The following is a 25,744-nucleotide window of genomic DNA, read 5'->3' as shown; positions in this document are numbered from 1 at the left end:
TTGAAAGTTCTGTATTTTTATGTCACACAGGATTTTTTAAAAATGCATTTATTGTCCAAACATGGATCTGCTTTAAAACAAGTCAAAAAATATTGAATACAAAGTGAATTTAAAGTCACCCCAACAATTCTACTGGCTCTCAGGATAAATCTGCCAGTTACTAGAACAATTATAATATAATATTTACTAATTAACAGTATTTAAACATACATTTATTGTACAATATTGAGAATATCAAATACAACCCAAATAAAGTTGCACAGATATTCCTAAACAGTGGCTAATCACCCCTCATATAAAATACCCCACATCTATACTGACTAACAGTAGAAATCTGCCAGTTAGCAGAACAATTTTGGGAACTGGCTTCCAGTGAACCTTTCTACAAACAAGAAGAACAAAATAATGCAACTCTTTTAGTCAGATTCACAGTTGTGGGTATGGAGTTACCAAGTGCATTGATTGTACAAGCTAGTGTGACAAGTGTGCCTCTTTCTGCTGAGGTAGCTGCACCAACTTGCCTGTCACCACGTCTTGCCACAACCCTGTCGGGAGTTTGAACAGTTGTTATCCCAGTTTCATCCATGTTCCATATGTTTTGTGACTGAAACTTGTGTTTGTCCAAAACCTGGCTTAAATTGTTAAAAAAATTGTAAACATTTGTTTCATTAAAACTGGTTGCCCTCGAAAGGCTTGTGGCTTGAGGACGTCTTATTGAGAGAGTTGGGTGCCGTTTTAAAAAACCATTAAACCAGTCAACACCAGCCATACAGGCCTCATTCCACTGTGAGGGAAAGTTGCACATATAGTGAGAGGCGAGTTGAAAATGCAAGCCTACGAACCTGAAATAAAATGTTATAAAATGTAAATAGTTTTTATTATCTTTCACTTTTTACCAATATTACCCTAACCCTCTCACCCTCTTACTCTCTTTATACATTTCTGTTAATTTCTCTTACCTCTTTAGGACTTAACCCATAATCTAAGTCTGCTGCCCTTTGTAAATACTGTTTTAGACTCTTCTCTTGGTCTTCTGAGAACACTCTTCTGATGGTCCAGTACCCTGCACGTGGTAACTTATCTGATCCCTCACTTGCAAGCTTCTCTCTTTTCTTATGGAATCGAAATAAGGTGGTATGACAGATGGAAAAGTCCTTGGCGACTGCCCTGACTGTCCTGCCCTCATTCCTAATTACGTTTGAAGCTTGTTCCAAAATTTCGAGGGGAACCCCTCTGTTAGTAACTCTCTTCCTCACTCTTGGCATACTGGAAAAAACAGATTATTTCTATTTTTAGATCCATAAACTACAGTTAAGCTATATAGCAGAATACTTCGGACTTAAACTGAAAAAAATGTGCTGATTCTGAACTAAAAATGTTAAAAAGTAATGATATGTAGTCTATTTCAATATGGCTGGTTGGCTTGGGGACGGTTGCAACAAGTTGTTGCAACCGTCCCTGACCTGCCAGCCATGACAGAACACCATGTGCTAGCTATTCAAAGAGTCAGGGAAACATGCTAACAATACTTTTTAAAAGTCAACACCACAATGATTTGAACTAGATATGTTTTGATTAATTAAAATAAAAGCTATGGACAGTAAGTCAAAAAAACAACTTGCAAAAAAAATTACTTTCATACCTTCAAAACAGTTATTTTTCAATAAATGCAGCAGCAGATGATGAAACTGTATAGTTTCTCTCTGGTGGAGAGAGGGCCTAACTGAGCATGTACAGTATGAGTATCATCACTCTAGCATGTTTCTAATTGGAGAAATAAGACTTGTTGCAACCGTCCCCAGTCTCCCCTACAAAAAACACCTTAGTCAGTCCTGCCACAGGACCTCACTATCAGTGGTAGTGATATATTTGTCTTTTCTTTTAGCAAACTCGTTTATTGTGTGCGGCAAAAATATTACAAATATAAAGTATTCATAATTGAAATATCATCACTTAATGGAATAATAACGTCATATGTCAATTTAAGGATGTCATCTTCTTTCTCAAATGTGGTCGCCTATTTTATTACAAAGTAGAAGGTTAAGCCTTTATTTTCGGTCTACTCGGTTTTAATTAACTCAGGACAAGGAGAGAATGAGGAGGCTGAATTTTTAAAGTTTTTTTTTTAAATCTGTAATACTGGGACTCTGGAACCACAAAGAACGGTTTATTAAATGCGATCGCAAGAAAACATCAGAATCAATAATGATAAAATATAAAATATTTATTGAAAGAGCCGGCTCTATGAGTAAGGTGTCTTATTTTATTACAACTATTGTTTGTCGTATGGTAATTCCGCCTTACGACTTAGTTGTGTTTGTTTACACATCAGACATTGGAAGCAGCTTACGAAACCATCTCGCCGTAGCAGAGAAAAACACATAGTTTATCAGGCGTCATTGAACTGTCAGTTTGTGTAAGGTTAATGTCACTATAGAGGCAAGGGTCGAAATGCTTCAAAGCCTCGACACGGTTTCTGACACAATTGCTTTAAATGTGGGCACTTCATGATGTTTCACTCCGCCCATCACTACTACCTACACAATGAAGCCGCTTCAAAACCATACATCTCGTTTCTCCTAGCTACTGAGCGGCGCAATACCTAACGCCGTGTGCAGCAATACGTAACCAATCAGTGATTGGTTGAGACTCACACAGCAGTCATATGGATAACACTACAAATATCACGTGGACTATTGAGTCAATGTTTTAAGTTTAGGCCGAACGAGGAAGTGGCGTTGGTTCTAACGCAACTTTTTCATGAATGAGACATGAGTTGATCTGAGATACTACAGGTTACGCTGCGTAAACCAGGACCGTTTTCTTTGTATAGCGGGTCTCACTGGCTAGGTGGGTTGTATTTAGTAACTTTATAAAGCGCTTACTCCATTCTTTAGTCATCCCTTTTGAAACTTGTTAACTTACCTATTTAAGAAGTAAATACTTGAGTAGAGAGGTATCAATTATTCTAAAAAAAGACCAGAATCATCATGATAAAAATGCCGTTTTTTGCCCGAAATTGATTCTCACCGACGTCAAGTAGGGGTATTTACCGAAAGGAAAAAAGTAGGGATGGGAATCGATTAAAAAAATACTACCCGCAATTGTTCAATACCATCAAAGAAAATTATACTCTACACAAGTGCTCTGACTTCGAACGTCCATCTCCGAGCTGCTTTTGTTTTGCCACCCCCTATCTCGCCCATTCGGGCAGTTTCATAAATTATTATTATTACCTTGGGATTTTTTGGGTTAGTCAACAGTGTGTACCTCCTGGCACGCTAAAAAAGATTTCCGTGGCTGCTATCGTGCTTAAAAACTGACACCTTGCATACTTGAATGATTATGTTGCGTTCTTTGCATAAATTAGCGAATATACTGCAAATTGAAATAATGGGTAGGGATATTCATTACAATTCCTTTTCGCAGAAATTTGTTCTTATATTATGACATTCAGCACTGTCAGCTGGCTGGCAGTCTGGCGAGTTAAATAGAAAGGTAAGGGGTAGAAGACGGGGCGACTCGACTCGGAGATTGACGTTCGCAGACAAAGCGCTTGTGTAGAGTATAATTTTAAGTCGTTGATGGTGATGAACAATTGAGGATAGTATTTGCGGATTTTTAACCCAAGTTTGAATGCATGTCCATTTAATACATGCTTATTTCCATTAAATCAGTGTATTCAAAGTCAACAGTCGTTGCGATCGTTTCATTTTTACTTTGACATGACCGTGCCTCATATGCTATGCCAATTTGACCCCTAATACATTGGCCTCCTTTTCAGCTCGAATTTTAGAAGGGCATTCAAATTCAGGTTGTACTTGCTCAAGTAGAATTTTGTTAAAAGTTCGGGTTTAAGGTCCTTGTTTAAGTTTAAACTATGCCATTAATTAAAAATTCCTTAAGGTTGATTCTAGATTAACTTTCTGATTCAGTGTCTGTTTACTTCAGGATTATTGTCTTCATTTTATAAATACATGTTTTAATGTTAGATTCAATTAAATACATGTGATTAATTTTTAATCGATTCTCAGCCCACATTATATATATATATATATATATATATATATATATATATATATATATATATATATATATATATATATATATTGTGTGTGTGTATATAAATATATATATATATATATATATATATATATATATATATATATATATATATATATAAAAACAGAGAGAGAGATAAAATAGTATTTCATTTGGTTTATGGGGAGACAGATATGAAAAAATTGTTAATCTTTATTTAATTAAGAAAATGTTGCCTTTATACAGTACTGTCAGAACTTCTGCTTTAATCACTGTTGTTTGTGTAGCAGTGATATGATTTACAAACATGGGATTTAAAAACCTGTAGATGATTTAATAAAATTTATTAGGGTTAAAAAATACCATAGCATTAACTTAACATATTAACCTTAAGTACTACTGAATATCTGCACATCTTTCAAAAGTGAATCACTGGGCCACTGTGATAAATCCTTTCAGCCTTTTGAATTGTACCATTAAATATTATGGCATACTTAAAGTTTTACAAATTAATTAGACACATATCATGTTATTTTTTTTCCTAAATAATAATAGCATTATTTTTCTTCTTAACATTAAATGTTTAGTATACGGTTTTAATTAAAAAAAAAGTGTATTTTTTCCTCTTAAATTATAGTTAATCATGTAGGCAGGTGCACTCTCTCCCATTGTCTTATTTTTTTGTCCTGCATTTCAAAGGAGTGATGGCCTCTGATGGAAATACCTCAGTTATGATAGGAGCAATGGATGATATCATACAGAGGACCCGCATTACTGTGCTGATTCAAGGCAGGGAAGTGGTAGTCTTCTACCACAAAGGAGAATTTTACGCAATGGATATGCGCTGTTACCGTGAGTATGAATGTGCTTTTGCTTAATGATAAATTCACTACAGAACCACAAATGTGTTGATATTGTTTTTTTTTCTTTCAACAAGTCAATATTTTTCCACTTAGAGTGCAAAATGTAAGTAATTTGCAATGCTGTGCTGTTGTAAATTCATTTAGGCTTTACCCAAGACTTGCTAATATTGACCTTAGTTGTTAGTTTCATTACAACAATCTTACTCTTTACTTAGCATAAATGTACATTTAATTCCACAGATGCAGGAGGTCCATTACACTTGGGAGACATAGAGGCAAGTTAAACAATTTCTTTGCATTTTTAAAAAAGAGACGTAATACAAACTTGTCATTGTATGTTGGTGGAAGCAGGATATTTTCTTGTTTTACATCAGACACCTCACACAACTTTCTGATCATAATTCAAGGTCACAAGAAAAAAAATTGTATTGTCTCTTTATGAAGTGGAAAAATAACTGTGAATAACAAAAAATACATTCTCTTGCATATCCTTCACTTGCAATCATTAAACTAATTTTAAAAAAGGTAATTATTTACAATATAATAATGTATTTTGTTAACATGAAAAAATTCTGTCACATTAGGTTCAAACAAGTCACTAGTTGTATTTGACATGAAAATTGTGCTCCACAAGCATATCCTTTTGGTGGAAAAATAGTAAACGGTGGATCACACACAATAAGGAAAGCTGAAAGCCTAAATCTAATTTACAGAAAAGTTAGCGTTAAGATTTGAAACTTAAATCACTAGCTGCATGTTGCAAAGAAAAAGAGATGTACAAAAATTATCCTTAGCAGTGAAGAAAATAAGCAAAGTACAGTGATATTTGTGTGCAGTATTAAATAAAATGATTGAAATAGTTGAATGCTCATCGGTTTTGTATTATGTAGTATATAATAATATTGCAAGTAGAAAAATGGTGAGACTGGTTGCATAAATATTATGTTCTTCACCTTTATTATGATTAGCCTCAATCCTTTAACCTTCTGAAAAATATGCACAAGATTTATCAATTATTTATCAGTAATACTTCCATTGACCTCCTCTGAAATTATTCCAGACTTCTGAAGATAACTCTGGTTATAAAGTTAATTGGTGAAATAGTGTCTGTTTTTTTTTAAGTCAACAATGAAAGGCCTGTCACTATATGGATCAAATATAGAGGAATCCACATTCACACTTTCCAAATTTGGTAGTATCTTTAAACAAGGAATGTATTTTTAATATTTAATAATATCGTTTTGATCATAGACTGACTTCGCACTTTTCTTCTCTGCTTAAATTGCGTCATACCTGTTCTAAATCGCCATGCTGTTGTCTGCAGTAGAATCAGAACTGGAGTTCCCCTCCCTGGCTTGCTGCTCAATCCCTGAGTGTACACGGTGCAGTCTGTACAAATCTTGTTTTATTTGGCTTATTGCTATTCCTGGCTACTTATTGACAGATATCTAGTATCACATTACAAATTTGAAGATCTTGCCTTTTCTAATGTTCTAATGAAAACCTTTATTTCATTTTGGTGCAGTAATCTCCAATGCAACGCACACGTGGCATTTTCTGGATACAGGATACATGCTTAATTGGCATTTTTAATCCCTTTTTCATTATGATTTAATTATTGATGGCCACCCCTGTTATAAATATCTGTGATCTCAACAGGTATATAAAAGCTTAGTAGTTTTCTCACCTCTTCCTTGTTTTTCTACCTGAAATTCACATTGCTATAAAAACATCAAGTATCAGTCCACATGACATTACCTGTTCACCTCAATCTTTTCTCATTCTCTTTTTCTCATTTTAAGGGGCTTGTTTCTCATCTGTAAAATTTACTACTCAGATTCTCCCATAAACATTATCTTATTGATAAATATTGGCTACGTAATTGTCCACCAGGAAGTCTGCTCTTGTGTTTTATACTATTTTCCCTCGTAAACATGAGGTCTTGCTCCATCTTGTTTGACTGGACTAAATGGAAGTCTTCGTTATATGTTTTTGCAACTAACTCATCTGGCTTGCAGTCAACTACACAAATATTTACATTTCTCCACTCTTCCAGGCTCGTTCTTTAGTCAGTAACAGGGTGCATATATGCCATTTTCTTAGACCCTTTAGAATTTTAAAGATTATAGAAGAAATACTTGACAGTATAACTATATGGATTCAATACGAACACTAATAAAAAGAAAAAAAATTGTTAATGTTCAGCATCTGCCCTACACTTTTTTTAATATTTACTTTTGAATATTGCTTTTTTTGCATCTCTTTTTTATGAAAATTGAATAACAACCTTCTAATTTATTTGATACCTTAAAAGGTAATATTGCAGTTTAAAAAGTTGTAACTAGAATAATGTTTTAGAATTTTTTTAGTTTAACATTGTAATTTAAATCCTTTCCATTTTTCTTAAATTATCAGCTAATAAGACATACCTGTCTTGTCCAGTAGTGTGTTAATTTCCTGTTTTCTGTTTTTGCAGGATATTGATGGCAAAGTGTGCATTATCTGTCCATGGCACAAGTATAAAATAACTCTGACTGATGGAGAAGGGCTGTATGAAGCATGTAATCCCAGAGATTTTTCAACCAAGTGGTGCTCTAAAGGGGTGAAGCAAAGAACTCATTTAGTTCATGTAGAAAATGGGAATGTATATGTTACACTTTCAGACTTATCTTCTCCTATTGACTCTGACTACTATCAGTCTGAAAAATTCAAAGAATCAATAAAAGTGCCACAGAGAATCTAGGTTACAGCTATTCCCTTACTTTCTTTCTTTGTTAGTATTAAATGGTGTTTTCCCAACTGTAAATTTAATTTATTATGTATTGTTTTCCCAAGATTGGATAGGGGAAATATGGATCTTAAGTGATACATTTTTTAACCAGGTTTGAATTGGTATTACAAGTTTGTTTGTTGTATTTAATTAACAGATTATTTCACGAAGTAATACAATGACTTTGAATTGTGGAAAAGCTGCAGAAGCATACCAAGTAAGTTCTCTAAGACCACTGTAATTTATGTAAAAATACTGTAATTATGTAGTCATGGCTAGTGGCTTATGTGTTAAGTCTTGTTAAATATAAACCTTATTTATACAGGTTATTTTTGGCCAGAATTACTTAATAATATAGAAAAGTTTAGATGAGAACAGGCCATTCTGCTCAACAAAGCTTGCCAGTCCTGTCCACTTCAAATACTGAAAGTAACGTCGAGTCTAGTTTTGAAAGTCTTTATTAAGTCCTACTGTCTACCACAGTACTTGGTAACTTATTCGAGGCATATCAGAATGTTTTGTCAAGATCAGGTCACTTTGCAAAGTTGACAAATTTCTAAACCTATTATTCTTGGTACTGTCTTATCCTTATTCATCATGAAGGTTGGATATTGGCATTCATTTTCGGTCATTTTTTTATGTTGTAAATTTTAATTCTCAAAATTCTTCTTCAACTGAACTTTAATTTAGAAATGTACCAGTACTGCCTGAGTATATTTCTATAAAGTGTTACGGTAAGAAAGCAAATATTTGAGCATTTTAAACGTTGTCCTTTTGCTGGCTGAAATGGAAGCGGCCCATCCATCTATAATATCTTTCTGTTAGCTTTCACTTTCTTGACTCCCATGAATCGAGAATTTGATCTTTTTTGTGTAAGATTATATCCACTAATTGCTATAACTCATGAAGGCTACTTCTTTGTATTGTCTAGTTTAATGTGGTTTCACAAATGTATATTTAATCCAATGTTAGTAAACCTAATAGCTTATTTAATAATTGAGTCCATTGTCCGCAAAAAGCATCGACAGTAGGGGACTGGGAGGTTCACAAACATCATTTCAGCTCTCTGTATTATGACAGAACACCATACCAGTGTTAGTATTGGACAATGTTAAAAATGATTGAAAGTTGATTTATTCCATGTTGATTTAACATTGTTACAAATCACAACACTGCATTGGCTTAAAAGTATAACTGTCTCATCATAAAATGGACTTGAATAAATGTGTCTGCCATCAAGAAAAAGTAAAATTTACTAACACTATCCTCACTTGTGCTTTGTCTACCATTAACTTGGCATGCACCAAAAAAAATCGTATGTCACTCTGTTTCATTGTGGTTAATGTTTATCACACTTTAGTAACTATATGCAGGTGTACAACAGTGTTGGCTTTTTAGAAAATGCACAGAGTGCAATGAAATTCCTGTCAGCACTTTTGACCAACATGTAGATGGTCTCAGCCCACCTTGTCCAGTGGCCCAAATCTCGCTCTGTTGGTTATATATAACATCACAAAATAGATGGTAATGACCAAACAGTCAAGCTTTCTTTTTGAATACAATGTTGTGAAATTGATGCTAAACTTAGTTTTGCATGTGATTTTGCAACCATGAAACTTGCTGAAAAACTTGTTTTAAAATTTTTTGTGGTGCTGAAAGAAATGAACATTGTAACAGTTTAGCAACACCATACTCCCTTTTTTAAAGAAATTTTCATTTTAATCTTGCAGTTGTTTTTGTCAATAAAGTAGAAAGTCTTAAACGTCATCATAAAACCGACCTGGTTGTTAATCGCTATGTGCTTCTGGGGGTTCCTCCTGAACTGACAGCAGTGGCAGGCAGTGATCGCCACACAGAACACATTAAATTTATGATATTCCAACTCTCTGCACATTTAGAATCCTTAGATTTATACGTGATATCACTTTCATGATGAAATGTGGTAAAGCATGTATGTTACATTTTACAGATAAATCGTTAACTTCATTTAAATAATTAATACAGTTAATAATTACACATGTGGGGGCGTCACAGTGGTGGAGCGGTAGCACTGCTGCCTCGCAATAGAGAGTCACGTCCCTGGTGTTCTCTGCCTGGAATTTGCATGTTTTTCTAGAGGGTGTCCACAGTGTGCTCTGGTTTCCTTCCAAGGACATGCAGGTTTGGGGATGTGGTGAAGCTAAATGATGCTAGTGTGTGCGTGTGCTTGTGCTTGTATTCACCTTGCGATGAGCTGATGCCCTGTCAAAGGATTGTTTCAGCCTCATGCCTTCCCGGAATGGGCACGTCCCTGGATAGATGGATGTAATCATTAAGCATCCAACCTTTTCAAAGATACTGTGACAAGGTGTGCTGGAAATTTAATGGGCGTTTCAGCATTGCCTGAATGTGTTCTCTCTGTGATGATATCTCCCGCTGCCACCTGGTGGAATCCTCCAGATTTATATAAAGTAAACACGCAAGAATAAACCGTACACTGCTTGTGTAGCAGCAGTGTCTGCAGGCAAACATGCCATGTAACGTGAAGTATAAACCTGGCCTTAGACAAAATCTTTATTCCAGGCGAGACAATAAAATAGAAAAGATAATGCTGTACCTGTGGTCTCAGATGAGATCTTGCTTTGGCCAGTACAAAACTTTGTCAGTGCTGATAATGGTGTCCTCATCAGCCAAAGGCAATCCTGTTTTCTGATGGGAACTGTAGTCCCTACATTGACACTGGATTTTGTGTTGTCACCCATTATAACCCCTCTCTTCGATGCACCTTATAGCCTGTATTTTTAGATGGACCAATGGCAATGCACATGCAACATTTCATGAAAATCGTTTTTTGCGCTTGCCAAATCCCCCCCCCCCCCCAAAAGACTGCGCTAAACACCAGCCACTTCGCATCTCTGCCGCTCGCGTTGTGAAGAGGGGGGCTGAATGCAGCCCAAGGAGACGCGCTCGCTCCTCCAAATCCCCCTCTTAAACGGCGATACAATGGGAAACAAATAGTTTTTTTTTTAACCTTCTTTTGTTCAATCAGCTGCTGCTGCTGCTATCGTGCCGCGTGATCTGCATCTTGTGCGGCGCTTTGAACATTTAAAAGCCTGTACAGCAGCTGTCCTTTTGTCTCACTGCCTTGTCTCTCTTCTCCCCCAAACATCCTCTGCTCTTGTTGGGGGTCCCACTCCCGAGGCACGCCGCTATGAAGAAGAAGATTTTCTATTGTTTTAATGGAGAGACGAAACTGTCCCCTCCAACTGAGCTCGGTTCACTCCTTAAAGAGACTTATGTTTGTTTGAAGTGTCTGAATAACATTTCTGCGAAAATCTCCTCTGTATATGTGCAACTCTGTGACCCACTCGTGATGATGTCACTTCCAGTTCCGCAGCCCCCCAACCCCATGATGACGTCACTTCCTGACCAGACCTTTAAAGCCACCAGTTTTGCCACATGTCATCAGTTCTGTTTTGGACTTTGAACCAGACACAACTCTACAAAATCTAACCCATTTTGCAGCCAGGGAATAATATACAGGTGGCTGCTTGAAACGTTTTTATGTCTCCTGTCCATTCTTGTGACACCATGTACCATTTTAGTTTTACATTTGTAGTCTTAAAGAGCAGCTTATTGTCATACAAAACTATTCATCAACCAAACAAGGAACATATTAGTAATATACAACAGATAGTAAATATAATGATGCAAGGTGTTTCTTGGTTCCAAGCATACCTACCTGATACTGTTTGCAGCTTCATTTTAGGGGTTTCCACTTGATAGAGCAGCTTTTTTTTTTAAACATATCAGTGTTCTGAATCTGACCTTCAAAAAGTTGAGTGTGTTTGTTTTTTTTTTTTTTATTCCTCACACCAAAAATATTCATGAAAGATCTCATTTTAATATGTCTTAGTTTGAGCCTTTGTCTGTAGTATAATATGCTGGCAACTCAATCTATATATATAAAAGTCAATGTATGTGTGTGTGTGTATGTATGTATGTATGTATGTTCCAGCATCACTTCCGAATGGCTGGAGCTATTGTCATGAAACTTCGTACATATGTCTCTCATTGGTAGACTAAAGTACTATAGGGTGAAATTAACCCTAACCCACTTACTTCTGGGTAGGGTGGGGGTGGTCTAGCAGTCTTGTATGCATGTTATCATCCAGTTGGCACGCAGAACGACCACCAGAGGGCGAACTGGAGGTGACTGCCTGCATTGTTTATGTTTGAGCCCACCGCTCCTGTTACTTTTGAAATTAAACAGAGTTGGCAGATTCTGAGCGTCAACTGGATGATAACATACATAAAGACCGCAAGACAAGCACATCAGTGAGTCTTCATTATTTGTTAATTTATTTTTTATTTTTCTCAAACAAAAAAACACTATTTTCCTCCAAGACAACGCTGGGTATTTCAGCTAATTTGCTATAAAACTCAAATGGTACACCTCAAATGGACACACTATGTCTTCCTAATTCTGTTTAGTACCATTTACTTATAATTTGTCAGATGCCAGTTTACTCCAAAGAATGAATTATCCTATTTCATAAAGAAGTGCAAACTTGAGTGACTAAAACAGACTGAAATTCTGAATGCCAATTTTCTTGAGGGTGTCTCTTGAGGGTTTTTCTGCATATTGTTTTTACATCCTAAGGTTAGACTTACTATACACAAATTGTAACCTAAGCAGGTTTACTTCCTGTCTTGAAATTGGTTCAGACCAAGGTAACCTTTTACACCCTGCATACTGGTGCAAATCAATGTCCATGTTATATACAGAAAGCATTCATACATAAAACATTATAAGAAAACCAGAAGCTACTGGTAGCCATAGGTAGTATTCTGGGGTCTTGTTCAAATCTAGCTGCCAAATTCCATACTCTATACAAAACGTAGTTCAAACATTTTGTGTAATATACCATGATTTTTCCTTTCCAGGTGAAGTCAATGTTCTCATTTCCTCTCTTTCTGTCACATCCCTGTGTAGAAATCTGTGTCTGTATGTCTGGTACTAAATCTTCTCACTATTCACCTGCAGATTTTTATCTTGATCTGATGTGTCTGATGTTCTTTCTGCTTGTTTTGTGTAATGGCATCCCCAGATGTTGCTGATTTTAGATGTTCTTTCATTACATTGGTGGCACGGTGGCACTGCATGGAGTTTGCATGTTCTCCCCATAATGCTGCTAAAATAGATGTAACACTATTGAAATTATCAGGTTTAAAAAGATGATGGAAACCATTTTATAGTCTATTGTTGTTCAACCTGTAGTTATGTGGATTATGGACAGAGTTATTTCGAGTTCCTGTGGTCCTTGCAGAGTTTTGAAAAAGTGAGGCAGCCTTGGCCAGGCACATTCACTTTTAATATATCCTGTATGTGCTGAATTCCCAAGAAAATGAAAAGTTGTCATAATTGTACGACAATTTTTTCCATCACTGGAATTTAATTACAAATGGAAATGAGACATTCACAAATGCGAATGCAGAGGAAAGTTGCTGAAGGTGCCTGTGGGGCAAGAGATAGCAAATATTTTTAAATTATTACCTGTCTTTGACAGGTACCATAGCTAGTATTACTATATATGGATTTAAGGAGCAGGACAATGGCCTTCTCATAGGCTGTAGCCTCCTTAGCGTTACAATTTCTCTTGTAAAAAACATTGCATTTTTGGCTTGAAAAATTGCATATTTATTAAATCTGATCTCTCTAAAATGTGCAGAACACTAAAAGTACAAAGCCAAAAGTGTAGACAGTATAATAATGATACAAATAATAATAATGAATAATAAAAATAATGCTAATACCGAATATATTGTCAAAATGTGTTGTTTGTGTGTGGTATATCTTGGAGCACAGTAAAATACACAATCCAACGTCACAGTCAGGACAATAGTAGTGTGATGCCTTGCGGATTTTCTTTCCAGACTGATCTGCTTTTGAACAGTACACTGCGCATGTGCGATTGACACGAGCATCACTTTTGGATTCATGAGAATCACTTTCGATTTCATTGTCTTTTTCAGTTTTACTGCCTGACGACTTACTATTTTGTCATCACTGCTTATATCACTGTCAAGAGTGTGTAACACCTGGGCTTCTGAAAAATGTTTCTTACAAGACACCATTATGAGGCTAGGAGAAGACGTGTCTGCACCTTTGCCTGGATAACACTCGGGCCTTTCACTTATGCAAGACATGCATATATCGCCACTAACACTTTTACAGCTTGTGTAACCCTTGGGTCTAACACTCATGCGAGACACGTCTATACAGTTGCCCAAGTGATGCTCGGCACTAACACTTTTAGCACCGTTTTTACAGCCAAGTGACACTCAGGTCTAACACTAAGGAGGTTAAACCCCTATGCAATGTGGCATTTCCATGTTCCTTCTTTGTATATGTGCATGTTCTGCAGGAACTCCAGAAAGTTACTCTTTGATTGCTTGGCCACATTAATTCAGTATGAACGAGGTTGATCGAGTGTTTGTCCTAAGTTGAACTGTTGTCTCATCCAGAGGTGGGTCTTCAATTCAAAAGGTCAATTGTGCGCATTTACTGACATGCAGAGGAAGCTTTTCCGCAAGTAATGATATTGTAGTAAAAATAAAAATGATTAGGATGGTGTGAGTGTATTATGGTTACTGGAAAAATATGGATTATGCAATGCAAATAATTTGAGATTTTCTTTTTCAGGATGTTATATTTTTTGCTATTGTACAAGATGGGTCCCCACTGAAGATCGTTGTATTAGGAGTCATCTGTGAAAACACTTGGAATTGAGGGGGATAGGAAATACTCTGGTATCACCGCAAACAATGCAAGTTGACTAACAAATACAAAACTCTCTTTATGGTTGGAAAATTCCTATAATCTCCCCTTTCAGGATTGTTTTCAACCATACCTTAGAGTCTACTGTGCAGTCTGGAGCCTGCTGTTTTTTAGTTGGTGGACTGGTAATGTTGAATACCCTCCCGCCCAGGGCTACCCTAAGTCCTCAGTTCTCATATAGAGCTACACCTCCAAAACAGAACACCTGCTACCAGTGATTTTGATTGGACAGAAGACTTTGAGCTATAGACTGCTACTTACTGTGCTGGTGGTCGTCTAGCCTTTTGCCAGCTGTAGTTGGTCTAATAATTGTTCCAAGAAGGGGATCTGACAGTCCTGGGGCCTCATGTATAAACGGTGCGTACGCATAGAAATGTTGCGTACCCCCGTTTCCACGCTCAAATCGTGACGTATAAAACCTAAACTTGGCGTAATGCCACGCACATTTCCACGGTAACTCATACCTTGGCGTACGCAATTTCTCCGCTCGGTTTTGCAGACTGGCTGCACCCAGCGTCAAAGCAGTGCTACTGTTCCTGTGTGGTCACCCTTTCTTTCTTAGCTCCACATTCCTGACGTGGCTTTATAACTACACTGAAACTAATCTGCATATTGTTTATTAGTGTAATGCATCTGATTGTAATTAACCTGCAGCAATATAATGGTCCAGGGAATAGCCATAGTATTCCAAATACCATAACTGCTTTAGTGTTGTAACTCTCACTGCATCTTCTTCTTCTTTCAGCTGCTCCCGTTAAGGGTTGCCACTGCAGATCATCTTTTTCCATATTACTCTCACTACACCACTCGGAGTATTTATATTACTGTATCTGAGTGGGGAATCACAGCAGCAGCTGATCAGAAAGAGAAATATCGGTATACAGCATGAAGCAGACGCTGCCTGAACCACGGCAAAACGCTTTAGAGACTTCCCAGTACGGACTTCGCGATTTAGAAAAGGTTTTATCCCAAGAACTCTAAACGCACTCATATTTATATTACTGTATCTGAGTGGGGAATCACAACAGCAGCTGATTGGAAAGAGAAATATCGGTATACAGCATGAAGCAGACACTGCCTGAGCCACGGCAAAACACTTTAGAGACTTCCCAGTACGGACTTCGCGATTTAGAAAAGGTTTCATCCCAAGAACTCTAAACGCACTCAATCAGTCCATCAAGTGCTCCTTGTAGAACTGTTTACTTATAAGTACAATTACCTCACTGTAAACTTGCACTACAGTTATAATATTGCACAATCTGCGCCACTTTATAAAGCGCGTATTTACATATGATGACGGTATTCATTTTTAAGATGAAATGCAGCAAAATATGTTGATTATATTATATAGATAAAAACTTTAACTTCATTTAAATAATCTGTATTGTTAATAATTAAACATGTGAGGACACGGTGCCCTGTGGTGGGCTGGCACCCTGCCCGGGATTGGTTTCTGCCTTGTGCCCTGTGTTGGCTGGGATTGGCTCCAGCAGACCCCCGTGACCCTGTGTTCGGATTCAGCGGGTTGGAAAATGGATGGATGGATGGAGGACACGGTGCCGCAGCGCTAGCTAGTTCAGGGATTGTTCCTGCATTGCATTGTATTCTTGCGCTGACGCAACACTGGAAAGATAGACGGATAGAATAGTTAAACACGTACTACGAAGATATTTCAATGTTCCTTAAAAGTTTTGAAGAATCGGCGTTCTAAGCTTACAAATTGCTTCACGTCTATTACATAGCTGATTGTGTGGCGATTGGATATTTGGAGAAAGAAAAGTAAGGACAGGAATTGGAGGTTAGTACGTTTGAAAGAGACAGTACTCCTGTGATAAATTATGTCATTGAAGGTCGCGCATGGCGCAGCAAGCCTCTTGCGTGAGACATGAACAATCACTGCGTCACCGTGTTCCCATGTTTAATAACATTCTTTCATTCCTATCATCATGAAAAAGATATCACGTATACATCTCAGTATTTTAATTATTCAGAGAGCTGTAATATCACGAATGTAATGGATTATGTGTCCTGTTGGAGAAAGAGAAAGCCCGTTTAAGAAGCAGGTAGTGATTCACACACACAGCACAAAGAAGATCAAATACAGAACAAAGCATTTAACGTCCTACTTTAGTTACAATGGGATTTGAGAAACTAGTAAATTAAACGATTTTAGGATGAAGTTTATGATGTTCTACTTTAATGGCAAAATAAACTACGTGATTAAAGTGGAAATTTCGAGATTAAAGTTGACATTTTGTGCTTTTTTCCCCACTGTGTGTCTATTTTTTTGTCTGTACCCTAATAAGCTTTCAAATGACACTCAGACGGTGGGCTACAACTTTCCTTTTCACTGCAACTTTGATATGTGATTTCTTTTTTATTTTGGGCACTCTGTGACTTTGTGAACTTGAGCTTTCGAGTTTCTCTGACACTGTCACTCGATCAACTTCCTTTTGTTGATTATACCACTGTTTAAACCAACAAATAGTACGTTTTTCCTTTGCCTCAACTTGGTATTCGCTGAAATTCTTATATTTCCCCCCGTGCTTTTCCCATTGTCTTTTCTCAGAAGGCTATTTATATTGATTTGCATATTCAAAGAGGCATAATTCTGGGAGGAGTTGGGGCGGGACAGAAGGCACGTGTGTTACTTTTCACGCTGATCGGGATTCATGTAGTGGAAGAACGTGAAAGTTTGCGTACGTACAGATTCCTGCATCTGGATTTTTCTGTGCGTACGCACATTCCCGCTTTTGTGCTTACGCCATGTTATAGTGTGAGTTCTACGCACGGCGTTATACATGAGGCCCCTGGTATTTGCTAAGAGGCCTGACCTACTGTAGTAGCCAGGGTTTTTGCATCATAAACACTCTTCAGTTAAGCAAAACAAATTAGTTAACTTTTCTTAGTCTTCAAAACAAGCCTGATGAATATTTCTAGATTAATACATTTTTTCATCCAACAACACATAAATTTGCCATAATTTTGGTAAATAAGGTTCAGACAAGAGGGTCATATGCCTGATGTGCTTAATGCAGAATGACTGCTATGTCATAAGCTGATGTGCTCGTACATACACATAATATTGATAACACTGATACTGCATAATACCAGTAAGAACTGTGGTAGACTGCTTTGACTCTACAGTGATACTGTCAGCACTCTAGTTGGAGCACAAAACATGAATAAGTGAAAACTGGCAAATAACAAAAATATCATGAAATGCCCTCTAGTGTCCTAATGGGAATAATATCTAGTAAAGGACACTGGGAAATTACTGTCGGTAGTCTTCCTCTACAAAAGGGAGGACCTATGAGCCTGCCTCTTAACTGCTGGCGCCACCAATCTTTCAAGTCTCCAGGATGCAAAACCCCAAAAGAATGGCAAGATGCCAGAACAACATTTATTTATATAGCACATTTTCATGCAAACAATGTAGCTCAAAGTGCTTTACAAGACAAAATAAAATGGAAGTTAATATAAAACATAAACAAGATATTATGCATCATGTAACAAAGAAAAAGGTAAGGTCAGATGACTAGGATGATAGAAAAAACAAAATTCAGTTTAGGCTGTAGAAAAGAAAATCTGCAAGGGTTCTAAGACCAAAAGACCATCCATCCCCCAATGGGTATTCTACCTATCATAGATGTTCTAAATCAGTCCTCGTGGTTTACAGGCTTCACGTGGAAAAATTAGATAATAGTCATGTGGACATCTAGGATGCTCGTCATTCAACAACAACAACAACATTTATTTATATAGCACATTTTCATACAAAAAGTAGCTCAAAGTGCTTTACATAAAGAAGAAAAGAAAAATAACAGACAAAATAAGAAATTAAAATAAGACAACATTAGTTAACATAGAAAAGGAGTAAGGTCCGATGGCCAGGGTGGACAGAAAAAAAAAAAAAAACTCCAGAAGGCTGGAGAAAAAAATAAAATCTGTAGGGGTTCCAGGCCACGAGACCGCCCAGTCCCCTCTGGGCATTCTACCTAACATAAATGAAATAGTCCTCTTTGTAGTTAGGGTTCTCACGGAATCACTTGATGCTGATGGATTCACTCCATAAATGAGGGGGGTAGCATGGTACCTTGATCAGGTGGTGGTGGCACAGAGAGTACAGAGTAGTACAGATTAATACAGAATTGTAGAACCCAGAGGAAAATAATTCAATGCCCATAAAGACTAATAGGGATACAACTAAAATGTAGCTATGAAAAAGCCATTTTAAAATAATGGGTTTCTTGAGCAGGGATTTGACAACTGCAGTCTTAAGACAGTCAGGGAAGACTCCTGTATCTAATGATGAGTTCACTATGTCAAGTACACTATCAGAGAACTTCAGAGACTTCTTTGAAAAAGCCTGTTGGTACTGGGTCAAGGGTGCAGGTGGAGGGTTTCAGTTGAGAAATTATTCTGTATAGTTTGGGTAGATCTATTCTGGTGAAATAATTTAACTTGCTTAAAATGGAATACTGGGACTGAGTTGGATTAATTTTGGGGGATGTACTATATTAATTCTAATGTTATTAAATTTTGTGTTTAAAAAAATACAGAGAAAGCCTCACAAGTTTCACTAGTAGTATTTAGGAGGCTTTCCATTGAGTGAGCTGTTTTATATTTGACAAGTGAGTGAAGAAGATACACAAATATGACCAATACCTGTGGCTTCCCATCTTGTTTATTACTTTTTTTTCAACTGTTCAAAGGAAGACCTACTATGGATCAGAATTAGCTTTCTGACGTCCGTGGTCTTTTTTTTTATTCTTGGGAGAGTAGTGCCTATATTCTGTCTTTCTCTCTCCTGCTTTAGTAATTTTGTCTGTTGCACTCATGGGCATCCTTGTAGCCCCTAAAGGTTTCCTGGCTGCCAACCTCTTGCAACCTGGCAACCCTTCAAAACAGATAAAAGAAATATTCCTAGAATTAAATACAGTACCTTAAGGAATGCCTTGCCTGTTCTTTAACTTCATTTGGACAATAATACAAAATAAAAACGTAGTAGTAGAAAATGTATTTAAAACAAGTAGAAATATGCTCACTGTCTACAGAAGGTTTAATATAGCTCTTTAACACCTTAGTGATTACACTTAATTTGGTTTGCAGAGGAGTGAAACTTATGATCTGTGCATGAAAGTTCATCTATCCATTCTTCCAGTGTCTGAACCAATTTCTTTCTATTTTAGTGTTGTAGACAGCTAGAGTGTATCCTAGCAGCCTTAAGTGCTAGGCATGAACTGACTCTGAAGGATGTACCAGTGAAATTAAACTCGGTGGATATAATTGTAGTTTACAATTTTGCATTGTCAATGAACTTCAATACTAGTTTTAAAGAAATAAAACAAGACTAGTTCAGCAAAGTAAAATCCACATGTATGAATGTTGTTTTAAAGATATTATCTACTCTATATATATAAAATCCTAAGCCTAAAAGTGCAACGATTTTGTGCAACAATTTTATGTGACATTTTTATGTCACGGCTTTTGTCACACTTTACATCGGGCTTATTTTCAAACCTACATATATATGTTTGGTATCATTCTTTTCAGAATTTATTGAACTTTAATGTGATATTGTTAGATTTTCAGATTCTTATTCCATTTTTATATTATAAACTAAAATATCAAGAAATTTGTGGTTTTTAATATCAAGAAAGTTGTGGTTTTTAATTTCAATAAATCATTATTATTTCAATAATTTATTTTAATAATTTAATTCAATAAATTATATTGTTTTTAATCGAGTTAACATTCTTTCACAGGAACAAACTATTAAAAAAAAATAATCTATTCATAACACCAATGTTTGTATTTAGGTGATTTAGTTAGCTGAAGGTCAAGTTATGATGACCCATTGCATACCACTTTAGTTTTCAAGTGATTTTTCAATTTTTAAGGATTTTTCATTCTTTAAAAAAAGTTTTTTTATCTATAAGGATGTCAGTTAAAATGAATGGATCATTTATTTAGTCTCTTATAAATACTCATCAAGCATAGTGGACCTCAGTTTAACACGAATACTCCAATCGGTAAGCATTTCATGATTTTTACTCCATTAAATAATAATTAATTTTTTTTTTTTTGCATATTTATAGAATTTTGTGATTTTGACTCCAATATTTTTTTTGTACATTTGCAGATTTTACTAATCTTCTGGCTGCAACTGGGGGTTGGGTGGCGAAGGCGCCAGGGGGCTTGGCCCTACTAGTCTATACTAATAAAAGGCAAAGCCCTCACTGACTGACTGACTCACTCATCACTAATTCTCCAACTTCCCGTGTAGGTGGAAGGCAGAAATTTGGCAGGCTCATTCCTTACAGCTTACTTACAAAAGTTAGGCAGGTTTCATTTCGAAATTCTACGCGTAATGGTCATAACTGGAACCTGTTTTTTGTCCATATACTCTAATGGAGGAGGCGGAGTCACGTATCGCGTCATCACGCCTCCTACGTAATCACGTGAACTAAAAACAAGGAAGAGATTTACAGCATGAGTCAAACGTGGGAACAAAGGTAAATGACGTTAAATTCTGAGTGTCTTTTAATACTGTGTAAGCATACATATTAACACGTGCAATTAAACGTGTGCATTTACGGGGTGATTTCTCAGGGTTAAAAGCTCGCCTTTTTATAAAAAGGTAAATGGTAACTTTTCATTCTGATAAATGACGTTAAATTTTGAGTGTCTTTTAATACTGTGTAAGCATACATATTAACAGATGTGCAATTAAACGCGTGCATTTACGGGGTGATTTCTCAGGCTTAAAAGCTCGCCTTTTATCAAACGCTGGAACAACGGTAAATGACGTTGTTGAGTGTCTGTTAATACTGTGTAAGCATACATAATAATACATGTGTAATTAAACGTGTGCATTTACGGGGTGATTTCTCAGGCTTAAAAGCTCGCCTTTTATTAAAAAGGTAAATGCTAACTGTTTTCATTCTGAAGGGCACAAACCACGTTAGATTTCAGCCGTTAAATGCGCAAAAATGTCGGTACACCAGATAAATAAGCGCAACATATTATCAGTTGTATTGTATGCTTACAATACATATAGAAATGTGTTAATCGTTAACTAATATTATGGGATGGTGTTTTTCGACTCGCGCCTTGATTTAAACGATTGCATGTCTTGGTGGGTTTGCATAGCTTATTGTCAATATCTTTACACCTCTTTTTAAGACTTAATTTAAAAAGGTTTTCTTTTCTTCTTAATTAAAATTTAAAAGCAATACTTCACCGCTGCGAAACCCCTCTAGCGCTGACGTCCGAGGTTCGATTACCGTAAGCGAGTGCAGTGAGTGTGTACGCCTGATGAGCCAAGAATAAGGGGGAAAGACGTGTCGCGTACTCTTTGCATTATTTGACAGTAAACTATTTTCAACCATTCTATGATCTGCTTCTCACAACTGAAGGCACCGTGGCTGATGTTACCTGACTTGCTGGCCAACCATAAGCGTTACCTGATAGGTAACCACCCACTCACTTCACTCCCTTACGGGAATCGAACCTCGGACGTCAGCGCTAGAGGCGAAGCCCCTAAAATTGCGCCACGGTGTGTGGTTCGTTTATTTGACAGCATGTAGATCGGGGTAATTACATTCACGGCATTCGTAGTCTGATTCACAATCTGATTGTATGGGTGGTTACCTACCAGGTAACGCTTATGGTTAGCCAGCAAGTCAGCTCGAAGTGGTCACTCGAGTGAAGGCAGCTTCACAAAAAAACAGATCCTTAACAAACTGTTATTGGTATATTTTCACTCAATTTTAAAAGGTTTTCTTTTCTTCTTAATAAAAATTTAAAAGCAGTACTTTGCCGGTGCGAAGCGCGGGGATTTGAGCGACTGACGCATACAGACATATTCATGAGTGCAGGTACTTCGGAAAGAAAGCACCGTGTAAACCTAAAGTTTAAATTAAGTTCATAGACCTACAAAAGGTTGCCATTGATTTCAGGCAAGATTGCTTTTCTCCTGTACAACTATACGTTGCATTCTCAAGAGTGTGCTTGCACGGCTTGGTCATATTACAACCGGAGTGCTGAACTGACAACGTGGTATACAACCACAACTATAACAATCGTAATGAACAAAAAAACAGTGGACAACCCGTGGATTAAATAAAAAAGCTGCTTCTGTTAGCGAAGCAACGAAAAAGGAAGACCTTCTATGTCGTTCATTTATGAAACACCGGAGAGGCTGTGTGAAGTCAGCTTCACAAAAAACCAGATCCTTAACAAATTGTTATTGGGATATTTTCCCTCAATTTAAAAAGGTTTTCTTTTCTTCTTAATAAAAATTTAAAAGCAGTACTTCGCGGGGATTTAGATATATATATATCTATAATAATAAAAGGCAAAGCCCTCACTGACTGACTGACTGACTCACTGACTCACTCATCACTAATTCTCCAACTTTCCGTGTAGGTGGAAGGCTGAAATTTGGCAGGCTCATTCCTTACAGCTTACTTACAAAAGTTAGGCAGGTTTAATTTCGAAATTCAAAGCGTAATGGTCATAACTGGAACATATTTTTTGTCCATACACTGTAATGGAGGAGGCGGAGTCACGTATCGCGTCATCACGCCTCCTACGTAATCATGTGAACTAAAAACAAGGAAGACATTTACAGCACGAGTCACACGCGGGAACGAAGGTAAATGACGTTAATTTTTGACTGTCTTTTAATACTGTGTAAGCATACATATTAACACATGTGCAATTAAACGTGTGCATTTACGGGGTGATTTGTCAGGCTTAAAAGCTCACCTTTTATCAAACGCGGGAAGAAAGGTAACTGACGTTGTTCACTGTCTTTTAATACTGTGTAACCATACATATTAACACATGTCCAATTAAACGTGTGCACTTACGGGGTGATTTCTCAGGCTTAAAATCTCGCCTTTTACTAAAAAGGTAAATGCAAAACTATTTTCAATCAGTTTATTGAAACGCTCCCGTTAAGGATTGCAATAACATATTCGCGAGATAAAAGAACGAAGTAGGGGGAAATGGAGGAACAGCCGCAAACAGCGAAGAGCAAAAAATTAATTAAACAATTGAGAACGGAGCGAGTTAAGCATACAAGCATGTTCATAAGGGAAACAAAGCACGGTGTAAAACGTAAGTTTCAATTAAGTTTATAGAAACGCTCCCGCTGCGGATTGCAATAACATATTCGCGAGATAAAAGTTTCATGAGAAGACACGAGGTATAAACGAACCACACACCGTGGCGCAACGTTAGGGGCAACAGTTTCAACCATTCTATGATCTGCTTCTCGCAACTGAAAGACGGCACATGGCGGATGTTAGCCGACTTGCTGACCGCAACGTTAGGGGCTTCAACTATGGCGCTGACGCCACATCTCAGTGCCAACACTTTACAGACTGTACTTAAAAGACACGCCCTCCTCACTGGACAGTTAAAAACACCAATCAAACTAACGATGACATCAAGTATTACCCAATCCAAAGTAGGAAAGGAGGCATCTTCATAAAATGCGTGTGGGATGATTTGCATGAGACGCTGCTTTAAAAAAAAAATGATAAAAAAAATACGGGATAAATCCCGTCCAGTATTGATTCAAAACGGGACGCGCAATTTCATTCTCAAACGCGGCACGATTCCGTATTTTAAAGGACGGGTGGCAACCCTACAGTGCCAGGTAACCACCCATACAATCAGATTGTGATTCAGACTAGGAATGCAATGAATGTAATTACCCCGATCTACATACAAGGCGAAAGTCTTGCAACATTCAAAGATGATGGTTTGGGATAAGTACACCATACAACATAAAAGAGCTTATGAAGCCTTGAACCGAAAAAAGCAAGATCTCAGAGATCGTAAAAAAAAAAATAGGAGGTAATGTCGTTTTACTCGCTGTAGATTTTAGTCAAACATTACCAGTTATTCCACGAGGGAGACCAGCAGATGAACTCAACGCGTGTTTAAAATCCATGCTTCTCCCACGCTCGGTTATATGTCGCGTGTTCTCGGGTAGGTGCACCAAAAAATGTATACATTTAAGCATGTAATGGACAAACAAAAAATGAGGTATACCCGAAGGCACTGCAGTAATACTTCATGTAACTTTACTTCTTAAATGTTAATGTTTTACTGTTTAATAATTTATACGCTTCTTATATGTTGTTCAAATTCTTTTATCAAAATAACACTGACAGCGCAATGCACGATAACATGGAGTGAATACACCATACGCATCCGCCCACGGCTGCCCTGCTGTGCGCAGATAGGAGTTGATTCTACAATAAAATAAAATAAAGATAAAAAGAGTAAAACAATCATCACCCATAAAGCGTGTGTGTGTGTATATATGTGTATATATATATGTTGATATGTGGATGTGTATATGTGTATATATATATATATATATATATATATATATATATATATATATATATATATATATATATATATATGTAGATATGTATATATATGTGTATATGTATATGTATATATATGTTTATATGTGTGTGTGTGTATTTTATATATATAAAACACAGCAACACTCATAACAATGACAACACAATTACATTGACAATCATGTTACGTTATTTTTAAAATGTTTCCTTTTTTTTTCATAACCTCTTTAACACACTACTTCTCCGCTGCGAAGCGCGGGTATTTTGCTAGTATATATATAGATAGATAGATAGATAGATAGATAGATAGATAGATAGATAGATAGATAGATAGATAGATAGATAGATAGATATAGATGTATATAGAGATATACATATATATAGATAGATATACTTAAAGAAAAAGAACATATGCATTTTACTTGTTTTGTATCTCTTTAGTAATATTTTAGTGTAAAAGGATAACCAGTATTTAAACCTTTTATGTTACTTTATCTGCGGTGGGTTGGCACCCTGCCCAGGATTGTTTCCTGCCTTGTGCCCTGTGTTGGCTGGGATTGGCTCCAGCAGACCCCCGTGACCCTGTGTTTGGATTCAGCGGGTTGGACAATGGATGGATGGATGTTACTTTATAAAGTTATTTTGCACAATGTTGAAAAATTAATAAGAAAGCTACATATTTTGGCAGCTGCTGCTTTAATTTTCAATGAAATGAAAAAAGCTCTCCAAGAGAAAACCTCAATGAAGAAGAAACAGTTTACACTATCTACAAAGGAGAAACCCTCATTTTTAAAGGTTTGCTGCAGATGACTTAACTGAAAATAAATGAATAGTTCCTATGTGTATAATACATATT

At 36.7% G+C, this 25,744-nt stretch overlaps 3 protein-coding genes across 3 annotated transcripts in view; 1 reads left to right on the top strand and 2 right to left on the bottom strand.

Annotated features, from left to right (window-relative positions):
- Positions 1-6,314, bottom strand: part of LOC114654304 (interferon alpha-inducible protein 27-like protein 2A) — a 48,501-nt gene extending 42,187 nt beyond the window's left edge. Inside the window, exon 1 of the mRNA XM_028804768.1 lies at positions 6,198-6,314. The gene's annotated coding sequence lies outside the window, so the exon portion shown is untranslated. The remainder of the gene's footprint in view (positions 1-6,197) is intronic.
- Positions 1-25,744, bottom strand: part of LOC114654090 (SCAN domain-containing protein 3-like) — a 412,012-nt gene that overhangs the window by 266,445 nt on the left and 119,823 nt on the right. The gene's annotated exons all lie outside the window — the stretch shown is intronic.
- rfesd (Rieske (Fe-S) domain containing) lies at positions 2,657-7,958 on the top strand. The gene is made up of 4 exons (XM_028804767.2): positions 2,657-2,850; positions 4,741-4,893; positions 5,145-5,179; positions 7,381-7,958. Exons 2-4 carry the CDS (start codon positions 4,746-4,748, stop codon positions 7,645-7,647), a joined length of 450 nt encoding a protein of 149 aa, XP_028660600.1. The 5' UTR covers positions 2,657-2,850; positions 4,741-4,745; the 3' UTR covers positions 7,648-7,958.

This window comes from Erpetoichthys calabaricus, chromosome 7 (assembly GCF_900747795.2).
Source record: "Erpetoichthys calabaricus chromosome 7, fErpCal1.3, whole genome shotgun sequence".
NCBI classification, from domain to species: domain Eukaryota; kingdom Metazoa; phylum Chordata; class Cladistia; order Polypteriformes; family Polypteridae; genus Erpetoichthys; species Erpetoichthys calabaricus.
The sequence above is the reverse complement of the archived record's forward strand: the minus strand, read 5'-3'. Positions and strand labels throughout refer to the sequence as shown.